Source organism: Chelonoidis abingdonii, chromosome 5 (assembly GCF_003597395.2).
Source record: "Chelonoidis abingdonii isolate Lonesome George chromosome 5, CheloAbing_2.0, whole genome shotgun sequence".
In the NCBI taxonomy this organism is placed as follows: Eukaryota; Metazoa; Chordata; order Testudines; family Testudinidae; genus Chelonoidis; species Chelonoidis abingdonii.
The window spans coordinates 109,391,077-109,413,871 of NC_133773.1; the positions used below are offsets into that span (position 1 = coordinate 109,391,077).

The window sequence follows — 22,795 nt, forward strand, 5'->3', positions numbered from 1 at the left end:
CCTGCATTTAACTAACAAACAATCTTTCTGCCATTTCATGTAAGAGTTGGTTAGTACCATCTCTGTAAATTATGAAAAATAAGAATTTAAAGGTGAACTAGAAAGCTAGAGATCAAACTCAGTTATTCAAAGATTGATGTACCTAATGTTCAAATTAACCTGGCTGTAAAAATTGAAACAAGTTGTAGTTAAAGCTGTTTCTTTCAGGTAAAATTCTAGATTAAAAAAATATCCCAGAATGTATAATTCTATAATGTCACAGATAGAATAAGGCTTCTAGGTTTGTATCACATATGACATATTCCTGGAAAGAGGAAAGGAGTGTTGCCTGCTGAACTTAATGTAACTCCATCAGAATGAAATAAACTAAGTACATTATATACAATGATCAAAAATTTGACTCTGTTTTACCTCAGATTAGAAAATTTTACAAGATTCTGTACAACAAATTGATAAGGATCATAATAAATCTTTTTAAAGCATGAGATCAGTTTAGACTTTATCTGCAGTGTTACTGTATATTCCCTCACATAAATGTTCCAGAAAATGTGGCTGTGCATCAGAGGTTGGAGGAGCTGGAAAATAAATCCAGGCCCTCCAATCTTGTTATATTAAGTTTAAAGAAGGAGTCTGAAGGACATAATTCTGTTATTGCTCTCCTTTTTTTAAATACATTTGACTTCAATGGAGTAACAGCAGGGATTAATTTATTCCCTTATTATTCAGTAAGTTCTTGTAATGAATTATGCCTATAATTTTTCCTTGGCTTACACCCAGCTTTGGGTTTACACACTTTGTGGAAATAGGAGAGTGAAGATAGTGTTTTGAGAAAAACATTGTCAGAAGTAGATGTTGTTTATTCATTGTTGCTATCTTTGTAGTCTAATTACAGATAATGCAAGTGCAATGGAAATTTATACAGCTTTCGCATAAGCCCATACTCAGAGAAAATTCACAGGATCTTTCTTATATTAGCAAACAATATTCATATTTCACTTTTATATGGCCTGATCCAAAGCCCATTGAAGTGGATGGAAAGACTCCCAATGATTTCAGTGGGACTTGGCTCAGGCCTCTATAGTGCTTTCCATATGAAGATCCCAAAGTGCTTTCCAAAGGAATATAAGTATCATTATCCTTATTTTACAGGAACCTGAGTAATAAATTATTCCATTTGATACTTAGACAGTCTTCCAGTTGTACTTAGAGATGTTATTACATTTTTTCCAAACTTAAAAGAAATGAAATTGTTTTTAAATAAAGAAATAAAAATGTAGACATACAAAGCTCTAAGTTTGTTTCTTCTTTTCTGCATTCTTTTGTTCAAGTATTTTCTATTACCTTGTTAAATATTGTTAGCTGGAAGAGTGATTTGTTATATCATTTATTGCTCATGATTTATTATCTGTGGCAATAACAAATCCACATAGAGAGGTTTTGTAGATGTGTGAGCTGAAACAATCTTGCAAGGGGTTAATTTTGTAATCGCTATCTAGTATGTTTATAATCCCAACACTAACCCAATAATAGAAGGGGGCGGATCTAGAAGGTACAGGAGAAGATGTGTGTGTTTATGCTTTTCTCTCATGCATCTAAACTGCTTTATATGCTCCTGGAATAAATCTTTTTCATTCCGAACAGAATTCCTTGTACTGGATATTCCTTATGGCTAGCTGAAAAAAGACTTACTCGGAAAACCTTTGTCAAATCTTTTCACTGCAGACTTCATTCAGGAATATTTTTGCTCATAGAAAGAATGGGCAGATAGTTGCAAATCTGCCTTTCGCCACATATAAGCTAGCCTGCGGAGACTGAAGAATGGAAATAGTTGATGACATCCTACTTGAGAATGGAACCAATATTTCTGCTTTCCTGTGTGATATTGTCATGGAAAATGATACATTTTTCTGTGTGGATGACTCACCTCCTCCTGCTAAAGGTATGTGGAGGACAATAGATTTTTCAGACATCACCAGTTCCAGATGAAGACAAACTCATGGATATTTCAAGAAAAACAGGTACACAAAGGTTTGTAGGTGAGGCAGTGTGAAAATAACCATTTGTTGCTAAATTAGGATAAGAAACAGACCATCAAGAAGTTCATATGTCCTGTTTTTCCAGATTATAAATACATCTAGAGAGCAATACACAGTTAGAATGGAATGTAAACAGTACTGATAATTGTTTAATGAAACATAATTTTATATTGCTCTTGAATAATTCTATAACAATGAAGTTATCTGATTTAATGCAGTATGTGGAAGCAACTAACATGAAATTATAATACTGTAGCTGGTAAAGAAAATTTGTTCATGTATTAAAATAATATAGACTGTCATAATGTTTCTTACGGTCTCAAAGAACAGTTCAGGCAGGTCAGAATCAGGATTTCTAACTTCCACCAGTTTTACATTGGTGTAATGACATGACTTCAGTAGATTTGCATAAGTGAAATAAAAATCAAGTCTACTGCCTTGAATGATGAGCAGTCTTCACCTTTTGATTAATGAATGAAACCCCTGTGATACAAAAATCATTAGTTTTATGATTTTCATAGTTCATAACTGATTATTCATTGTGGCAATTTTCAGATTTACATCAAACAGTTCGAATTCTGCTATATTCGTTGATATTTTTGCTCAGTGTCGTGGGGAACACACTGGTAATTACAGTGTTGATAAGAAACAAAAGGATGAGGACCGTCACTAATATATTTTTGCTGTCGCTGGCTGTCAGTGACCTAATGCTTTGCCTTTTCTGCATGCCTTTCACCCTCATTCCCAACCTGCTGAAGGATTTTATATTTGGTAGTGCTGTTTGTAAAACTGCCACCTACTTCATGGGTAAGTCTCTGAATTTTATACCTACTCTAAAGCAAATAACCCATTAAGTTTGTGAGATACTAAACAAGGGCCAGATCCTTTAAAGTGCTAAGCACTCTCAAAAGCTGCTAAGCAGGACTGACTGGGCATTAACACCTTATTGGAAAGATCAGCACTAAGGGAAAAAAGTAGCCCAGGCTGTCGCATGCAGATAGGAAAAAAGCCTGTTCTATAAAACCCTTTTTCTTTAATTAAAATTTGACTTACATTGCTATAAGAAGACAGGGTGCTGGAACATTTTGTATAGTGGGAGTGCTAAGAGCCATTGAATCGAATTGTAAACCCTGTATATAATGGAATCCACTTCAAGCCAGGGGGTGAGGCAGCAAACTCCAGTACCCATACTTCCAGCACCTATGTAAAAAGCAATTAGTAAAAGTGTCACCCCTGTAATGAGCAAAAATTCTCTCTGTGTGCTGTATGCAGAGCCATATCTGATCATCTTGATAACAAAAGTTAATACTCTTGTCAGAGCTGAAGAGAAAGCTCTGCACAGGTCTCGGGACATAATCCTGCAAGATGCTGAGCTCTGTAGTCTCATCTAACATAACACTGAAGCATATACTTAAATTAAGCACATCCTTAGGTGTTCTGCTAGATCAGGCTCAGCACCTTGCAGGGTGAAGCCCTGGTGAGAAGTTGGATTCTATTCCTTCTTGCATATCATCAGCAGAATCATTATTGTTCTAATTACAGGGCAAATACAAAGATTGTACAAGGGTAACCATTACCAAGGGCAGAATTTGGCCCACAGAATTTCTACTACTGGTAACAAATGAGAACGAAAAAAACCCAGGTGGAATTTGCAGGGCTGTTAGAACAAATATCCTTTTATTTTTTAACTATTCAAATATAACCAGGAGTCACTGAGAGACAATAAATATGAAGCCTAATGGTACTATTTTTATGGAGTTGTATTAAAGACCACCACCACATTCAATATGCTTTAGCTTCAGCTGCCTCCCATTATAGAAGTGGATCCATGAAAGGACCTGATTTGTAAATTATCTGGAAAAACATTACTGTCCCAACTTTTTAGATTTAGTTTTTAAAAATGTAAAAAGAAAAGAGGGAATTCTGAAAAGTTTGTTATCTCAAAATGAGACTTAGCAATTAATTACAAGAACCTCTGTTTAACGTGTGCCCTTGAAAACTGTGATGTACATTTTGAAAGTGTGGGAATGGGAAGTCAACATCTTTCCTTAGATATAGTCAATAAAACAAAGGTCGTATTTAAACATGTAATGAATTACTGACATAAACGTCATGAAAGTTACTGAAGCATTGTATTTTTTATAGTTCAATTTAAGTGTTACCAATTACATATATAGATATATTCAAAGGGAATATATTCTAATATCAAGTTTTACAATTACAAAGTTAATTTTATTTTAAGACTCAGAAGGTGAATTGTCCCATAAGTCATACAGTAAACACATCAGAGGTCCACAGTGAAAAAAAAATAGCACATTGCACTGAAAGTTTGAAGTATTGTATATAGTGAGGAGGAGAAATTAATGAATATTTTACAGAAAATGGGTCTGATTCCATTACTGCATTACTTCAGTTTTATGCCAGTGTGACTCCACTAAAATCTATGAAAATGTAACTGTTTAGTTTTTTTTTTTTACTTAATTTTATCAAAACAGGAAGTTAGGTTGTCAGTTAAACAAGATACTTGTTTTTTTTTAATTACAACTAAAATTATACCTGATTCACTGCTTTGTTACTCCACATGCATACCAGTGTAACCCCACTGATTCCAGAGTGCCTGGTTATGTTTCCGTGAAGTTATACTAGTGTGAAAACTGGAGTAATACAGAGATGAATCAGAACTAAAGTACTCTGATTGATTACAGCTTCTTGCTTTGATGGAACTAAGTCAAAAGATGTCAATTATTTTTTCATACACATCAGTAGTTACACAAGCATAAATCTGGAGCATCATAAATGTGAATCAGGTCCACCTCTGTTAACTTAATGAGTTGTGAAAATCTGAGTAATACTATATTTTCATTGTTTTGCATATGTCCATGGAAACTTAGCAAGTTTATCTACAAAGAGCCGGCCTTTTAAAACAAGAACCCATTTCTTTGTTTTATATATTTAGGTGTTTCAGTAAGTGTATCTACGTTCAACCTGGTTGCTATATCTTTGGAGAGATACAGTGCTATTTGCAAACCCTTGCAGTCCAGGGTATGGCAGACAAAATCTCATGCCTCGAAGGTTATTGCTGCTACTTGGTGTCTCTCCTTTACCATCATGTCACCATACCCAATTTACAGCAAACTGGTGCCTTTTACAAAATATAACAACAGCACAGCTAACATGTGTCGCCTCCTTTGGCCAAGCGATGTCATTCAGCAGTCCTGGTAAGATATAACTGACTGTTAAATAACATATAATTATCTGGCAGAAAATAGGATTACATGGTAGCATTAAGCCTGTTGAAAGTCAATTATTAATCATTAGTGACTGTTTATAATTCTTTTATGCTTGTTTAAAAAGTCACAAGAATTTCTATTTTTAATTTCTGAGCTTTTTTGTTTTTAAATACATTTATTACTTTTGCTTCACATCTGGGGGATATATGTAAAGGGCCAGTGATTTTCAAACTGTAGTCTCTGAAGCTGCCATTGTCCCTGAAATGAAGACATCTCTCAGACTTCCAGCAGTGATGCTTCTTGTTAGTATAGCTCGGTCTGTTTTATTTTTTGTATGTCCAGAGGATTTGTTTATTTTTAACAATTAATCTTTTTAAAAGCCACACGTTTCTCAGTACCCCTTCCAGGACTGATTCATTTCTTTGTCTGCATTTCTTTGATGCAGTTTCAAATGTGAACAAATATGATGACATGAAAACTGGAGAAGTAGCAAATGTACCTGAGAACAGAACCAACCTAGTGACTAGAGAGATTAGTGCAAAAAGGGCAGCAGGCTATTAGGGTACAGTCAGTGTTAAATGTCTACACCCGAGGAATAAACGGCACAGAAACAACATAGGGACATAATCAAGGAGCTGCACTGTTGCATTAAACAAGCTCATTTTTACTCTTTAATGCTTTCCTAATTTTTCTTTTTCCTGTAACCAAGCACTTTAGTTGGTGCAGGGAAGTTACAGGATTTTTCCTACTGTCTTTAATGGGAGGGAGACATGTATATAGTTTGCACCACCTAAATATGGTGCATGCATATAAATATTTATTTGATATTAACATTTTCAATAGTTTAAGGTATAGTGCCATAATGAAGATGTATGAAGAGAAAAGTTAAAAGGCCAAATTCTGCTCTCAGTTATAACAATGTAAATCCAGAGCAATGCCAGTGAATTTGCAGCAATGTTCCTGCAAGGCGCAAGTTGTTAGGCTCAAAATATACGATTGATTTGTTAATAAAATACCTTAAAGCAAAATAATTTCCCTGGGTGTGGGTACCATTAGAGAAACTGCTTATGTTTTGTTATGTGGTATATTTACCCCTATGCAATGTGTAATCGAATACTACAGGATTTGCTTTAAAGTGGAATCTCTCCTATGGCAGGGATTCAGCAGAAAAATGAGAGCCCAAACTATACCATCTTTCCTTCAGAATCTGTATGGGACTAGAGGGGAATGAAATGCAACTCCCTCCCAGTGCATGCTTCGGGGGGGCGGAGGGGGGAGGGGAAGAGACACAATCCCACTCCATGGATGTAATAATCCAGGTTGATGAGGGAGAGGAAAGGGGAAACAGTTGTACCAGGATCCCAAGCTCAGCACTCCCTCCTCCCCCAAGTCTGTAACATCTGTAATAAAGTGAAATGGGAGAGGCTGGGGACCCAGCAAACATGATGAACCGGGGCCCAAAATTCCTCTTGAAAGTTAATGGCTAATATCAGCATCTCTCTTAAGCACAGGTAGCTTCTCATTTGAATTCCCACTGGACAAGCTTTTATATCATAAAAACAACCACCACCACCACCGACATGATTCTGGTTTTGGTGGAGGAGAGGTATTGAATGGGCACAGAGACTGAAGCATCAGTTTAGCCCTAAGTGCCTCTGGAGGTGAGACACATTGGATGGACAGCGTAGAGAAGCCAGCTCTGCTGTTGTTCACACTGTACTATTTCTGTGTAGAAAAAAAGGACTGTCAATAGAGTACCTCTCATCAGCCCTAAAAACATTTCACCCAGATCTTTAGAAAACAAACAAAAATATTCAGCTGCTTCTCTGTATTTCTGCTGTTCCCTAATTTCAGTCTCTTTTGTGGCTTCCTCAGGTACATTTTCCTGTTGCTCATACTCTTTCTTATACCTGGTATTGTAATGATGATTGCATATGGCTTAATCTCTTTGGAACTATACAGAGGAATAAAGTTTGATGTCAGCCAGAGAAAATCTTCACGAGGTAACAGCATGTTTGCTTTTGTTTTGTTTTAAGTTCATCTTTGAAGATGTGAATAGTAGAGCTGAGTCAGTCATTTATTCTATAAATGCCACCTCTTTTTTGTTAACAAAACATCTATGAACAGATTGCAAAACTACTGCATGTATTTGTTAATCAAAATTATTGGAAAATTTCTTCAGTGAATAATCCATCATCTGCAGATTATTTGAAAAGAGTTCAGACAGGATATTTGTGATTCCAAATGTTTTAGTTAAATAAACAAAATGGATATTGTTTTTCATCATAGATTAGATTATTTTTGCTATTAAGCAACATGACAGGAATTGTAAATTTAACCTAAAAAATACAATTCAAAAATTACATCTGACATTCAATCTTAATGTTCCTTTTTTTCCAATTTTCACAGTAGTAGAGACATTTAGATGTTCATTGAAAGGGAACACCAAATGGTCACCAAAATGTCTGAATCAAAATTCACTTTAGAATTGGAATGACAGTTTTTACCACTAGTTGCTCATCATCCATGAAGGATTTTGTTTACTTCAAAATTTAGACTCCACTAATCTGTTTATATTTTGAATCACTATTCAGAAATGTTCTGTGTTACATATTTATGTGAGTGCTGCTGATTTGTACATACAGAAAGGAAAGCCAGCACCAGTAGCAACAAATATGAGGATGGAGATGGCTGCTACCTGCAGAAAACCAAAAAGAAGAGAAAAATGCCACTGCAACAGCTTTCTGCCACCAGTGGCACCAAAATAGACAGAGTCAGAAGCAACAGCTCAGCTGTCAACTTGATGGCCAAGAAGCTTGTCATCCGCATGCTGATGGTGATTGTGATTTTGTTTTTCCTTTGCTGGACTCCCATCTTCAGTGTAAATGCCTGGCGTGCATTTGACACCACATCCGCAGACCAACATCTCTCAGGAGCACCTATCTCCTTTATTCATTTGCTTTCCTACACTTCTGCCTGTGTGAACCCCATCATCTACTGCTTCATGAACAAGCGCTTCCGCATGGGCTTTCTGGCCACTTTCACCTGCTGTCCCAAACAAAAGCCTCCAGTAGTAAGAGGAGAGATTGGAGAGGAGGAGGAGGGGAAGACCACAGGGGCATCTCTCTCCAGGTACTCTTACACGCACATGAATGCGTCTGCTCCCCCATGAACTGCTACAGAAAAGGAGAGGCTACACATGGCCAAGAGAAATTCAGACCCTTATCTTCTTGTCTGGTCTTGGAAAGGTGACTAAGGTTTGATTTGTAACATGACTTAGTTCCGAGAAGATGAAAACACCACAGTTAAGCAATTAGCTGGTAGGAAGTGCCAATGGAATTGTATGGGCCATGGATACTGCTAGGGTCGGTGCTTTGTGTCACTTCCATTTCTAAAAAGAGACTGGAGTTATTAGGCTCTGTGGAGATAAGGGACTTTGAAACCAGCCCTCCAGCATGGTGCATTTGTACTAAAGCCTCCTGTAAACAAACATATTCTATAACTTGAGGGTGTCCTTTCTCCTGGCAGTTTGACTCACCCTTTTCATGCAAAATTGCAGTTTTTAGATATAGCTCAGAGTATCTCTTGACATTTCCAAGACACTAATAGATTGGGGTTCCTTATCAGTCCTGATTACAAATTTCTATTTTTATATTTTATGGTTAAATACCAATTCCATGAAATCAAAATATATTGGCTATTTTCATAGAACTCTTTGTCGTCCTTATTTTAGCTGAGCTATCACCCTTTGAAATTCTTAGTTTAATGGTCAATTAAAAAAAGGATATTGCTGGAGAAAAGAAAGGGCTATTGATCCAAAGCAATGGGTCCAGAACGCTTTTAAAGTAGATTTATTTCAATTTTTTTTTGAAAGTTAACAAGGGAAATAAAGACTAGCAGTTTTATAGGCAGATGAAATATACTTCTTCCAGACAGCAGCCTGTGACAGCTTTTGAAGTGATATAAGGATTCTGACAATTTAACATATTTTAACTTTAAACAGCAAGAGGAATGTCTAAAGGCCTGACTTTCTAAAGTGACTTTCTTCTGTTCACACGCACATACTGGCGCACACACTGTTCAGCACCTGGGCATGCAAGTGACAGAGTCTAACACCAGCCCAGTTGAGTGTGTAGCAATGCTATTACCAGCGCACGCAGGTGCTAGTGATGGAAAAATGCACACAGATGTGTTAGCATGCACAACTTTGCCTATGTGAAAAGGATACAGGGGTGAAGTCCTTTTGAAAAATCAGGCCTGAGATATTAAATATAAATTATTGCAATAACAACTTTTACAGCATATCCACAATCACATTGTGGTATTGCCCACACATGAAAGTAGAAATGGTTAAATGGAGAAAAGAAGTAAACAACAATAGAAAGCAAGGACTGAAGGATTGGGCATGATGTCAGAAATGTCTATGGATTTACGTGGAGACTATGGAAGGATTTCTTTCTCCTGATATAGATATATGTGTATACATACGGCATAGACTAGAAAGAGTCACAAATTGTGTACTTCATCTGTGTTTTGTTCTGTAAGGAATCCAATCTCCTCTTAATTGTTCAGTGTTTGAGTGAACTTGGGTGTTCAGACAATACACGTAGTTCTCCAGAAAAGGACAGTCAGTCTTACATAATTTATACTGCATCTTATTTTGTTTTGTGAATGTTTCTTGTTGAAGATTCTCCTATCTTCTAGTTTAGAAAATGTAATTTTTCAAAATTGGTATTAGATAGAAATTAGACTTTGGTAGTAAATGGAAAGTAGATATGGATGTTAAAGGCAAGCACTGTCAAGGTTTTTAATCTTAAATGTGACCTCTTCCAAAATGGATTTTAAATTGAAGTAGCACTCTTCCCGCACTTGTGCTAACACTCTTGACATTGATCTGACCCTCTGTCCTTATCAGGCATAACTCCTATTGAATTAATTACAAAAGTTTTATCTAAGTAAGGATGGAGGATAGACCCCAGCCTGGGGTGCAGGGCACTGTATAATTTATAGCTATACAGCAAGTTGAAATTGTTAAACAAAACCAGCTATGTTAATTTTAGCTTCAGTCCAGAATCCACTGGGTAGAGAAACAATTTTTTTTAAATAGAAAAGCACCGTGAGTAAAGAAAAAATTAATAATTTCAAGTTGGAAATATATTTCATTCCATAGACATAGCAAAAAATCAAATCATTTTCTATTTAAAAACATACTTGACAGTGTCTTTTTAGCATCTCATAAAATAAATATAATTCTGTACCTTTCAGATATTTAAATCCATTATAAAGTGTAGTTTATAGATGGTTATTTATGTAAAGAAACACATTTTTATAATAGATGTGAATATTGATGATTATATTCAGTTTAGAGACAAGATGTAGTTTGGAATTCTATGTCCAATGTAGGAAAATATTCCTATTATAATGTAAATTTTCGGGTACAATCAGAATATGTTGACTTGCATGCACACCATCCCACCACACTGATTTAGTTGGCATAATCCTTGTTTTTTTGCAGGGGGTTGGCTAGTTTCAGGTCTACAGATGAAAAGTGTGATGTAACAAAGGCTTATTTTGATCACTGGGCCCATGTGGCTTGCAGTACTAGTGACCAGAACATGAACGTAGGGAGCCTCTGATTGCTGTGATTGCACATCAGTTGAGGGAGGAGATGAGGGAGGAAGGAGGTAGTGGGAGAAGGGGACAAAAAGAAAGAATCAGGGGAAATATACCAAGGCATAAGGCATGGCAGTGGTGGGGTGACTGCAGTTGAGGAATAAGGAGAATCAGGGAATGAGAGTGAAATTTACCTATTTCCGTCAGGAGGGTACATGCTAGAGCTAGGAAAAAAAAATTCAGCAAACTGTTTATTCACTGAAAAACGTATTTTTGGTCACAAAACTATTCACAAACTCAGGCTGAGTTCAGTAAATTTAGGCTGAATAAAAATATGACAACAGTTTTAAAATAATCATTTCAAAATTTTTGAAACAAAGAGTTTTGACTTTTTATTTTTGTGACATTCTGTTTGAAAACTTAGATTTATTGCAAAACATTTAAAAAGGGTAAACACACGACAAACATAACAAAAGAAAAAAAACAAAAGAAAAATCATATTAGATTGAAATGTTTTTTTCAACTCAAAACAATTTTTTGTTTCAGAGAGAAAAAGTGAAAAATTTCACTTTCAGATCAACCCTAACCAATTTTTTTTTTGATTTTTGTGGTTCTGCCATGGAATAAAAAAAAATCATATTTTCTCAGTACTAGTATGTGCATGTATTTGCTTTTTTAAAAGAGGAGCTTATTTTTCCATGAAGTGACAGAGTTACAAGAGTGCCTGTGCCTGAATCTGATTAGCCTTAAATCAAGCTATATCTAGGGATACACCTATATATCTATTACCTGCCCATTGGGCTGCCCTCTCCTTCCCAATCTCCTGGCTGATAAAGCCTCAGGGATTTCCCCTCCTTCTTGGAATTTTTTGCTATTACACCACACATGCCATCTGGCATGATCCTGTGTCCCAAAGGCAAACCAAAAATCGCTAAAGGATAAAATGATGATACAGCAGGATCCCTCACAACAGCCAATGAAATCCTTCCCCAACACTTTCCATTCAGATGCTGTTGATATCAGTGGAAATGTGATTTGTTAGAGAGTAAATATGGGCTGAATAAAATGATATTTTAAAAAAGGAACAAATTGAGTCTTATTATTTTATAATCTTTTTGGCCAGTTGCAGGGCAACCGCTTCCTAAAAATCTGCTACTACAGTTAGTAGCAAAGACACCTGTAGATAAAGCTCTTTCCAGATGCAGCCAAAAATGTACAGAATAATGAAGACATACACTAAATCTAAAATGTAAAGTGTAAGTTTCCTTGTGCTCTCTTTTAATTTTCTTTTCCCCTTTGTTTCTTTCCCTCTGTCTCCCACTTGCTTCCTTGTGTTTTCTCTCTTGTTTATTTTTCTTATTCCCTGTTACTTTCTGTCCCTTTTCAACACCTCTCATCACTTCCTTTCATCTGAGGAACCTCATTTTTTTCTCTAGACCAGTGATACTCAGACTGAGGCTCAAGATCCACAAGTGAGTCTTTAATGTGTCTCCTGTGGCTCTTTGGGATTAAACTGTGGGATTTAATTATTAACCAATCTACGTTAGTAACCAATCAAGATGCTTTTACTATGTTATTAACCAATTATAGTTGTTAAAATAATACTTGGTTAGTCATTTTGCTGTTAGAATAATATATATTATATTATTAATTATATTATATTTATATATATATACATACACACACTAAATATTTCCCATCATCCTGTTTAAATATGAATATGTACTATAGTAAATAAAACAAAGAATTCACACTATTGTGGCTCTTTTGGGTAATGTTGATCACTAATTTGGCTCCTGAACCACTGAGGTCTGAGTATCACTGCTCTGGACCCCAATGTTCCCCTTCCCTGGATTTGAGAGGGCTCCTATTTCTCTTTCCCACTGACTGCCAGGGTCTATCATCTCCCTCCTGCTCTCACTGCCCTTCTTTCCCTCTCTCCCTCCTGCCAGATCTGTTTTCCTTTCACCTATCGCTCTCTGTCCTTCCTCTCCCCCTCTTAAGTCTGTCTTCTCTCCTGCTCCAACACTACATCTACATTATCCTTGCCTAATCCCACTACCTATGTAGAACCTTCTTATAATTGCACCTTCCACAATCACTTCTCATAATCCCACATGCATGAGCTCTCACATTATTTCCTCTTATTATCAGTTCCCTGAGTGCACACCCCCAAATCCTCTCTCATAATAATTCCCCTATATACACAAAATCCCACACAAAATCTTCTCATAATCCCCCTGCACACACATACCCCCCAGCTTCATGTCTAGACGATTACAATGGGCTTTATTTGGAGCTACCTTTAAAGAAATTCCTAAGCTTTAGCTAATGCAGAATCTCTTCCTAAGTGGGGTAGGTTGCTAAATTTATTTCACCATTTAGTCAGGGCAGAGCAAACAATACCGTCTATTTTTGAGTGCAGTTCAATGTGTTGACTATCCTAAAATCTGTAAAGACCTGAATGGTTTAGCGCCTTGTTATATGAGTGATCTTGTCCCGGGGATCAAGAGCTGTTGGACTGCGCTCACGGATGGTGCCTGTAACATTGTTGTCCAAGAAAGCCAGCAAGTTATTTTCAGCCAAGGGCCCTCACAAGGTTGAATTTAATACCTCCAATAGCTTCTCAAACCAAGGTTTGGTGGTTAGCTCACAGTGCCATCATATGACAGACGATTACTTCAATGAGACTATGTTGTGGTGGTTCACATTGTTACAATGCCAAGATCCTGCAGCAATGGGCACCGCAGAAAAGTAAATAAATATAACAAACATTTACAAACAATGTCTAACCTCCCACTCTTCCCCCTTACACACACCTCTCAATGTTTGCTACAAATGAGAGAGAGAGAGTGTCTTTGCTCTTTATTTTTTGCTAGAATTTTTGGGATTAGGGAGAAAACTGAAAGCCTAATTCATAGTTTTTAAAGGGACAAGAAAGGATCATGCATGACCTCCTGCATAATGCAGCACACAGCATTTTACTCAATGATTTTTGCATCAAGGCTAATAACTTGCATTTGAACTAGAGAATAACTATCTTTTAGATCTCTCCTTGTAAGGTGCATTTTCCAGACAATTAAGCAATCTTGTAGCTCTTCTTTGAATCCTCCCCAATTTGTTTCATATTTTAAAAGGGTGGACACCAGAATTCCCCCCATATGATGAAGCTGGATGGCCCAGTCTGTTTCCATTGCCAGAGTGGAGACATACTGTTTTCAAAAGGACTGAGAGAGATAAAAAGATGATTCTATGCCAACTGTTTCATGAGGGATCCATTTCCCATGTCAGCCTTTCCGATCCAAACTAAGATTTACCAGAGTTCATCATCTGTTTAATATTTAAGAACTTTATTTATTTTCTCTCTATTCTGTAGAATTTCAATAAATATTTATTTTGATTTAATCTCAACCCAACTGGGTTTTGACTAATCCTGGAGATATAAATTTCTAACGCTCTTGAAGAAAACAGAATGTCATTGAGGGAGGTGGAGAAAGGTGAAGGCAATTGCCTGTGTGCAGGATTGCATGCAAAGCAAAGGCTGCACTCTACTCTTGAATACAGTATGATACAATATGATAGACACCATAGAAAGCACTGAAATACATTAACTGTGCAAAGCATCTTGAGATACCATTTACAATATGGCTCTAGCCACCCCAATCACACTTCACTTTATGCAAACATGCATCTAAGTTCAGCAGCCTTACATACCCTTCTCACTCGCTTCCCTCCATGCAATATTTACATTGGTTGGACAGACTTGGTTCTTTATTGTCTGCACAATCCCTGTGTGCCTTTTCTCTTAACAGTTCCCGCAAGTTGCTGTGTGTTTTGAATGTGTTAGAATTTCTCTGTGTAAATTGTTGGTAAACAGAACACATCACTAAAATGATGCTTGTTTTGTTCCATGTTGTTAAGCTGCACAAGGCTCCAACTGGAAGAAAACAATTTAAGGGAAATATTCCTGAATTGTAAAGCTGCTACCTTGTCTGACTAATGCCAAAGGATCCCTGCTAGGATGACTTATTGTGGTCTCTGGAGATCAATTACTGCATGAACAATTTCCTTTGGTTTCAACTTCCGGCCGTGCCCAAAAGCACTAATTTTGATCTAGTGAGGTAATAGCTGTCCATCCTGCACTGTGAGACAACAGCAAGACATACTCATTATAGCCAGCAGGTAGCAAACATCAGGGGGGAAATCACCTCCTGCTGAGTAAATACTGACTTTAATTGATTTCCTGCTCATTCAGCAGTTTTTAAAATAAAAAACAAACCCTGAACAGAAATGGAGAAATGCTATTTATGTGGGGTTTGATTTAAAACAGTGCAGACGTTCCAGTCTGGCTCCTGCAAACATGGTAGTCATATTGGTATTCAAACACAAGCATGCAAATCAATAAAATGAGCAGAATTTAAAACCACAGGAGAGGATGGGGTGCTGTTCATGCGGCTTAGCTTTCTCTCATAGCAAAACACCCCAAAGATGACAGCCCTGAGGTCCTTAGTGTAAGACATGTTTTACAATTGATAAGAGGCACGGTCAGTGACAGGACGTGAAGGATATTTTATGTATTTGGCACTGCAGGGTAATTAGGGTAAGCAGAAGGCAATACCCAGGGTGGATTTTGGTCACCAGATCAGGCATATTACATTTTTGGATCTTTAATGATCCCAAGTGCTCAGGTTCACATCGCACTGGAAGAGGGTCGCTTTGGCAGCACAGTGCCCTCTGGTATTATACTGAGGGATTAGATCAGAACCAGCTCAGAGTCAACACACTGGATAACCAGCGCTACTTCTGGGGTCACCTACAGTTTTTGAAAGTTTTCCTTCAAAGGACTAACTTAGCCCAACCCTTTTTATCTAATGAGATCAGACAAGATCACAGTATAAGGCTCCTTTCTGAAGCTGTGCTGCCTCTTGCAGAAAGAGCTCACTTTATTTCAAGATCAAGATGCGATCAAGCTGCTGAAATTCACAAAAATAAGCCTTTCATAAGCAGAGTAGCAGGTAGGGGGAATATTTTCAACCATGAGACAGCGTTTCCTTTTTGCAGAGAGAAAGTTCTGGCCAATTTTCTAGTTATGGTTTTATTGAGATGATACAAGTGAGAGATGGGCTCCAGGGAACATTTCTCAGTGCCCTTGTGTTTATTAAATATATAAAACTGTTTAAATAGTGTCAAGGGGCTTGAAACAAAACAACTCAATCCAGGAGAGAATGTCAACCTTAACTATGAATTGCCTGCCATTATTCATCTTCAGTGTAGTTTAAAAAAAATAATATTCCGGAGTGGAAGACTCTCAGAAAATTTAGAGATGCTGTCAGCTGCTTAACTAGCGGCCAAACACATTTTGATTCCTCTGTCTCACTAATACATTATTAGCTTGTAAGGATTGACAGTGCCCTCAGTGCTGTACAAGTCACCAATAAAGACAAAGAGCAAGAGAAAAATGGACATAGATAAGACAAGATGCACTGGGAAACCCAGAGGAAAATATTGACTTTGAGGTTTTTCTCCCTTCCTTATTATGAGAAGTTAGAAAGGGGATGGCAGAGGGATTACCATTTGAGAGTCTGGTGGAGAATGGAGTCTTTAGGAGGGCTATGAAGGAGGAAAGCATGCGGCTTGGTGCACTGGGATTAAAGGCAGTTCCCTAGAGGCAGCATGGAAGGCAGTGAGATGTAGATGAGGGTATAATTGTGCAGGGCCTTGAAGGTGAGCATGAGAAGTTTAAACTTTCTACAGCAGACAAGAAAGAACCCGGAGACTGACTGAAAGAGGAAAACTACAACATAGTCTGATTTGTGGCTAGAGAAGATCCTTTCAGCTGTTGCATTGTGGACAGCCTGGCTGGGATCAATGTAGGAATCAGGGAGGCCAGAGAGGAGAGATGGTCACACTAATAATGGCAGGAGATGAGCAGGGGCAGGCGTGCAGGAAGAAATGAAGTTCGGGTATTTAATGTGGTGTTGAGGAAGAACTGATCCCAGCCTGGATACACTGGAAGTTTGAGAAAGACAAGGCTCCACACTGAGAGCCTGACTGATGGCAGTGCTGTCAACAGCGATTATACAGCATTTGTGGTTATGTTTAATCAGACCTTCTTGGGTTCAAACCAATTATTGCAAAAGTCTATATTTTATAATGCACTTTGTGCTGATCTACAGGAATTATGAAATAATTTAAGGCAAAAAAAATAGTGCTCTAGTTTAGCATGCACATTGCTAGGCTGCCAAGATAGGTGGTGTTTCTCCATCCACACCTGCACCAGCTGTAGGAGACACCACCCTGGGAAACAACAGTGCTGTATATCTCTCTACTTTGCCCCTTGCCTTTTTGACCAAGGCCCTTCTCTGATGCATGGGGACACACCTGAGGGTAACATCCTCCAATATAGGACAGAGGTGCACATGCAGCCACTACTCTGCCCGTGTTACTTCTCCCACCTCCAGCCAGCATTGGTACAAGCAGCCTATAGAAAAGGGAAGTAAGGTGGGAAAAAACCTTACTATCCTTGAGCACACTGCGCTCTGGGAAGAGCTGGAGGCAGTGGCATTCTAAAACTGAGAAAAATAAAGCATCTTTTCATCATTGTTGGCATGGAGACCACTCTTGGGAAAATAGCTACTTGTGCTGTTTTTTTCTTCCCCTAGCATCTGAAATGCCATGACCCTGATGGACAGGGGCCTTATCAGTTGCTGAGCATCTGAAAAATCTCCAAGTGAAGCAAAAGAGGACATGGGAGTTGCTGTTTGCTGATCTCTTCACTGCATTTCAGCAGAGATGTTTTTATCATGAAAAACTTGGCTGAGAAGTTTCGTTGAGGTTCAGCTCCCTGCCCCCAGGAACACCAATAAATCATACAGTGTTTACACAAGCACATTTCCTTGGTTACAGGATATTCATTTTCTATCCTCTACACTCTGGCCTCAAAGTAGCAGCGTGACACATGCCTGACCCTGCTTCCCAGACCGCTTGGGGCACTTCGTAGAGGCACCCTCTTTTTCTGGTCGTAACTTCCAAAAAGTCTCCCTGTTGCTAACTGCCCCTTGCTCTCACAGCACCTATCACACAAGGCAGACATTGTTAACGCACATTCCACTGACATTCCGCAGCTGCCCAGGGCATAAAGAGCTCCTTTCTCCTGTCCAAGTATGCAGTAAAAGGCTTCATAAGCCAGGAAAGGAGAGGATGAGTTGTGTCTCCCAGGATGTCAGGAGAAGTTGCAACACCATTAACATGTGTAGCAGTCTTGGGAGCAAAAGTTCCCTTTCTCATTGCAGGTAAGAGATCAGGACCTGACATCACAGACCTTTCCAAACCACCCCACATTAATGCTGATGAACCTTGCGAGGTGATCAATCAGCCCTTGCAGCACCATGGAGAAATACCACTTTCTATTAATGTACTTTGAGGCTTGGGATGAAGAGCAAAGAATAGGCACACTGGTCCCATCAATAGCCTCAATACTTTTAGCAAAACCCAACCATGCAAGCCCATCAATACTCACCTGTGCATTGCCTGACTTTATGACCTGACCCAGCAGCATGCTATCAGTAGTAGTGCACATCTCTGCGAGAACAACCCTAACAGCTGGTCTACCCCTACCCACACCATATGGGTTAGCTACTGACTGGTAGCAATCAGGAATGGGGAGATTCCAGATTGCAGTGGCCACGTGATTTCTTCCTACTTAAGGGAACTATCATGTCGATGTTCCGCTGCTGCAGCTGTGAGGTGAGCTCTGTACAGATCACTAGGAAAGGGGTCTGTGTCAGCCTGAAGTTCTGCTGTCACTGCAGATCATCCCATGGCTGCAGCATTGGCCTGTCCTACCAGTCATTTCTAGTGTGTGTTTCCAGCAGTGGCACTCCACTGAGTGAAGTTAGTCTAGGAACGCACCCTGGAGAAATAACTACTCGGTTTCACCCTTCTCCTCTACTCATCTTGGCATTCCTGTGGCATTGCCAGGGCTGTCTCACAATCCTTCCAAAGTCATCTGGCTCAGTGACAGCTCAGGCATATGGAGCAGCCTGTCCATATTAATGATGATCTGGATTGCAGCACTCAGCAGTGTTTTCCCAGCACCTGACAGCAGTTAGAAAATGGCACTGACTTGCAAAACACAGATGAATTGTGGGATGCCAGGAGAGGAATTATGGGAGGAGTTTAGTTTTACCTTAAATCCCAGAATTCTAGCAGGTTCAGGTAGGCAACCCACCATGTGCCATGAGAAAACACCCACAGTGCATAGAGCCTAGTGGCAGAACATTGTATCCTGGGATGTCTGCCCAGGATGCTGTGCAGTTATTTTGAAAAAGTGCAGAGCTATGTGGATGCATTCAGAAGGTAGACTCAGCTTAATCTGGTGAAAGAGTTATGTTGCCAATATAATTTACACCAGCTCCCTGAACGAATTAGAGTTTCCTGGTATAGCTATATGGGATAGTGCAGACAAGGCCTAAGCTCCTAGTCAAACAGAGCAGTTTCTTTTTCTGTCTCAATAGATGCTCACCTGCTGAGAGTTGCCTCTGAAGACAGTTTTCACTTAGCTAGCAAGGGTGCAACTTTGATAGGGTGAGAGGCATTGGGAACACTCCCTTCCACACATACCCTTGATTTGGGAGGAAAGTGAAGATCCAAGCAGGAGTGCTGGGGCAGGTTTGCCTATGTTCTTCCTGGTTCTCCATCCTTGCAGCATGAACATATGAGGAGGATGTTGTTCTTCCTTCCCTTTCTCCCTCTTCTGGCAATGGGGACTATCCCACATAGCTGCCAGATAAGGGAGTCAGACCTACTCCTACTGACATTGCACAGTGGAGCCATGAGGGGCTGGCTGTTTGGCTCTCGCCTGCTGGGTTAGGTGGAAGGGTGTGTGTGACTTCTACTTGTTTTATGGCTGGAAGTAGCCATTTTGAGAAATTTTGTTTCTATTGGTGAGTTCCCAGATTAGCTCTGTTCTGCCTTGCCCCACCCACCTGTATCTAGGGAGCTAGATCTTTTGCCATGCTGGTCTGAAGCCAAACTTTACTTGGAGTCTGGAAGGCTGAGAGGGTTTTTCCACCTTCCATCCAGCATCTCTGAACTCACTTAAATTACACTCTTGCGACCTTGACAGATTCCAGTGCAATTCGTGGATTAAAAGGAGTCTGAGGCAAGGTCTCTGTAACCCAGTGGGCTACTTTCTGAGCACCACTTTGCCTGGTGAGTGGCTATGTCTTCATGTCTCACATAGCATGGAACTCCCTTCATCTCTCCTACCTCCTGCATTGAGGAGGGGAACATGTTGGGACTCTAGATAGGCCTGAGATGTAGAGTGAACATTGTACAACCTGCGGCCATTGATGCCCAGTTTAAATCCACACAGGAACAGCCCCATTGGGTACTTTATGGAGGAACAGTCCCATTTGGTTAAAGGTTTTAATAAAGTTGTGGCCTCTGTCTTTAACTACACTATGTGACTACACATAGTCACTGAGTGACTATGTAATATACCTGCAATTAGTCTGAATTATCCTTGAACAATTTTGTCTCATCTCTCACCACAGAAAAGAAAATGAAGAACTCGAGTATTTGCTTCCCTCTGCTTATTGGCTCAAAAAAGACTGTTTTACTTCAGTCTTGAGCCAAAATTTGTTCTTATTTGCTTACATTTGTCCTTGTCTTTAGTGGAGAGGCATATTTGTGTGTGTGCTTTTTCAAGACCTTTCAGCATGTGTGAGATTCTCTCCACCTGTGAGACCCATTATCTCAGATAAAAGTCGGGTGGGTTTTTGAAGAAAGTATCAGGCTAGTAAATGATACATTTCTTCACCTGCTCATTTGGAAACACCTGCTTTTTAATACAGCTAAGTAGCTTCTTGCCTACCTATTTTATACATTAGATATTTCATAGCAGGCTTAAATTCTCTTTACTCTCTCTCTTGCATCTCTTGCATTACTCACTGTAATCAGCTTATAACAACTCAAGGCATCTCTTATTTGGATTTCTCTCCTTTTCCACACAGAGTACATTAAATAGGGGGAAATGTTTAATATTACCATACATGACTCGAAGGCCTTGCTGTATAGAAACAGAGCTCTAGTTTCAGCAAGTTTACCTAACTAAAACAACTGCTATTTTACTTCATTCCCCTGCCTTTTTTGGTCAGATTTGTGAAAGTCTCAACCTTACCTTACTGACATGTCTGGATTTCCACTGCAGCTGAGGTCTGTTAGCAAGATGGATATTCTTTTCTAAGGCTTTCAAAATTGTTTTCAAAACAAAACTACTGTAAAATCAGTTACTTGCAACAGGAACCCTGAGCTCCACCATCTTTGTATTTCTCTGCAGTGAATGGAGTCAGTAAATCTACCTCTAAGGCTAACAGATTTTTTCACATCCTTCTTGTAGTGTGGGGCCCAAAACTGGACACAGTATTCCAGATGAGGCCTTGCCAATGCTGAACAGAGAGGAGTGATCACGTCTGCTGGCAATGCTCCTACTTATACAGCCCAAAATGCTGATAGCTTTCTTGGCAACAAGGGCACACTGTCGACTCATATCCAGTTTCTCATCCACTGTAACCCCTAGGTCCTTTTCTGCAGAACTGCTGCCTAGCCACTTGGTCCCTTGTCTGTAGCAGTGCACGGGAGTCTTCCGTCCTAAGTGCAGGACTCTTAACTTGTCCTTGGTGAACCTCATCAGATTTCTTTTGACTCAATCCTGTAATTTGTCTAGGTCCCTCTGTATCGTATCCCTACCCTCCAGCATATCTACTACTCCTCCCAGTTTAGTATCATCTGCAAACTTGCTGAGAGTGCAATCCACAGCATCATCCAGATCATTAATGAAGATATTGAACAAAACCGGCCCCAAGACCGACCTTTGGGGCACTCTGCTTGATACCGGCTTCCAACTAGACATGGGACCATTGATCACTACCCATTGAGCCTGATGATCTAGCCAGCTTTCTATCCACCTTATAGTCCAGGGGTCTGCAACCTTTCAGAAGTGGTGTGCCGAGTCTTCATTTACTCACTTTAATTTAAGGCTTCACATGCCGGTAATACAATTTAACGTTTTTTAGGTCTCTCTCTCTAAGTCTATATAAAATAACTAAACTACTGTTGTAGGTAAAGTAAACAAGGTTTTCAAAATGTTTAAGAAGCTTTATTTAAAATTAAATTAAAATGCTGATCTTAAGCCGCCGGCCTGCTTAGCCCACTCCCAGCCTAGGGTTCCATTCACCTAAACCTGCAGCAGGCTGAGCAGGGCCTGCAGGAGGAACCCCAGGTTGGCAGCAGGCTGAGCAGGGCCAGCAGCTGGGACCCCAGCTGGCAAGGGGCTGGCAGCCAGAACCCCAGACTGGCAGGCTGATGGAGCCAGCAGCCAGAACCCTAGACCAGCGGCAGGCTGAGTGGGGCCGGCCCCCCAGACCAGCAGTGGGCCGAGCTGCTCAGCCTGATGCCGGTCTGGGGTTCCGTCCGCTGGTCCTGCCATCCAGGGTCCTGGCTGCCAGCACCACTCAGCCCACTGCCAGTCTGAGGTCCCGGCCACCGGCCCCTTGCCAGTTGGAGTCCCGGCCGCCGGCCCCGCTCAGCCCACTGCCAGCCTGGGATCCCCAGCCCTGCCCACATAGAGTGGGTAAATACCTTCTCCCTGGTTCTGGCCCATTCTCTTCCTCTCTCTCTCTGGATTGAGTTGAGGATGGAGGTGCACTGAGCACAGGGCTGGGGGTGAAGGAACAGGTTGGGGATTGGGGTGCAAGGTCTGGCCAGGAGCTAGAATGAGTGTTAGGGCAGGAGGTTTGGGTGTGGAGCGCTTACCTGGGCAGCTCCCATTTGGTGCAAGGGGTGCAGGTGGGAATGTGGTGTGTGTGTGCAGGAGTTCCCATTTAGTGCTGAGGGTGGGGATGTATGGAGAGT

At 39.8% G+C, this 22,795-nt stretch overlaps 1 protein-coding gene across 1 annotated transcript; it reads left to right on the plus strand.

Moving 5' to 3' along the window:
- Positions 1-1,818: 1,818 nt before the first annotated feature.
- On the plus strand, positions 1,819-8,693 carry CCKAR (cholecystokinin A receptor). Its single transcript, XM_032806621.2, has 5 exons — positions 1,819-1,939; positions 2,592-2,843; positions 4,993-5,254; positions 7,142-7,269; positions 7,912-8,693. The coding sequence occupies exons 1-5, from the start codon at positions 1,819-1,821 to the stop codon at positions 8,436-8,438; spliced, it is 1,290 nt and encodes a 429-aa protein (XP_032662512.1). The 3' UTR covers positions 8,439-8,693.
- Positions 8,694-22,795: the final 14,102 nt, after the last annotated feature.

What these genes read in the sequence shown, in the direction of transcription:
- CCKAR (XM_032806621.2), top strand. Translation starts at nt 1,819, where the DNA reads ATGGAAATAGTTGATGACATCCTACTTGAGAATGGAACCAATATTTCT. An exon ending in CTCACCTCCTCCTGCTAAAG is followed by an intron (nt 1,940 to 2,591) that starts GTATGTGGAGGA and finishes GGCAATTTTCAG; the next exon opens with ATTTACATCAAACAGTTCGA. An exon ending in AACTGCCACCTACTTCATGG is followed by an intron (nt 2,844 to 4,992) that starts GTAAGTCTCTGA and finishes TTATATATTTAG; the next exon opens with GTGTTTCAGTAAGTGTATCT.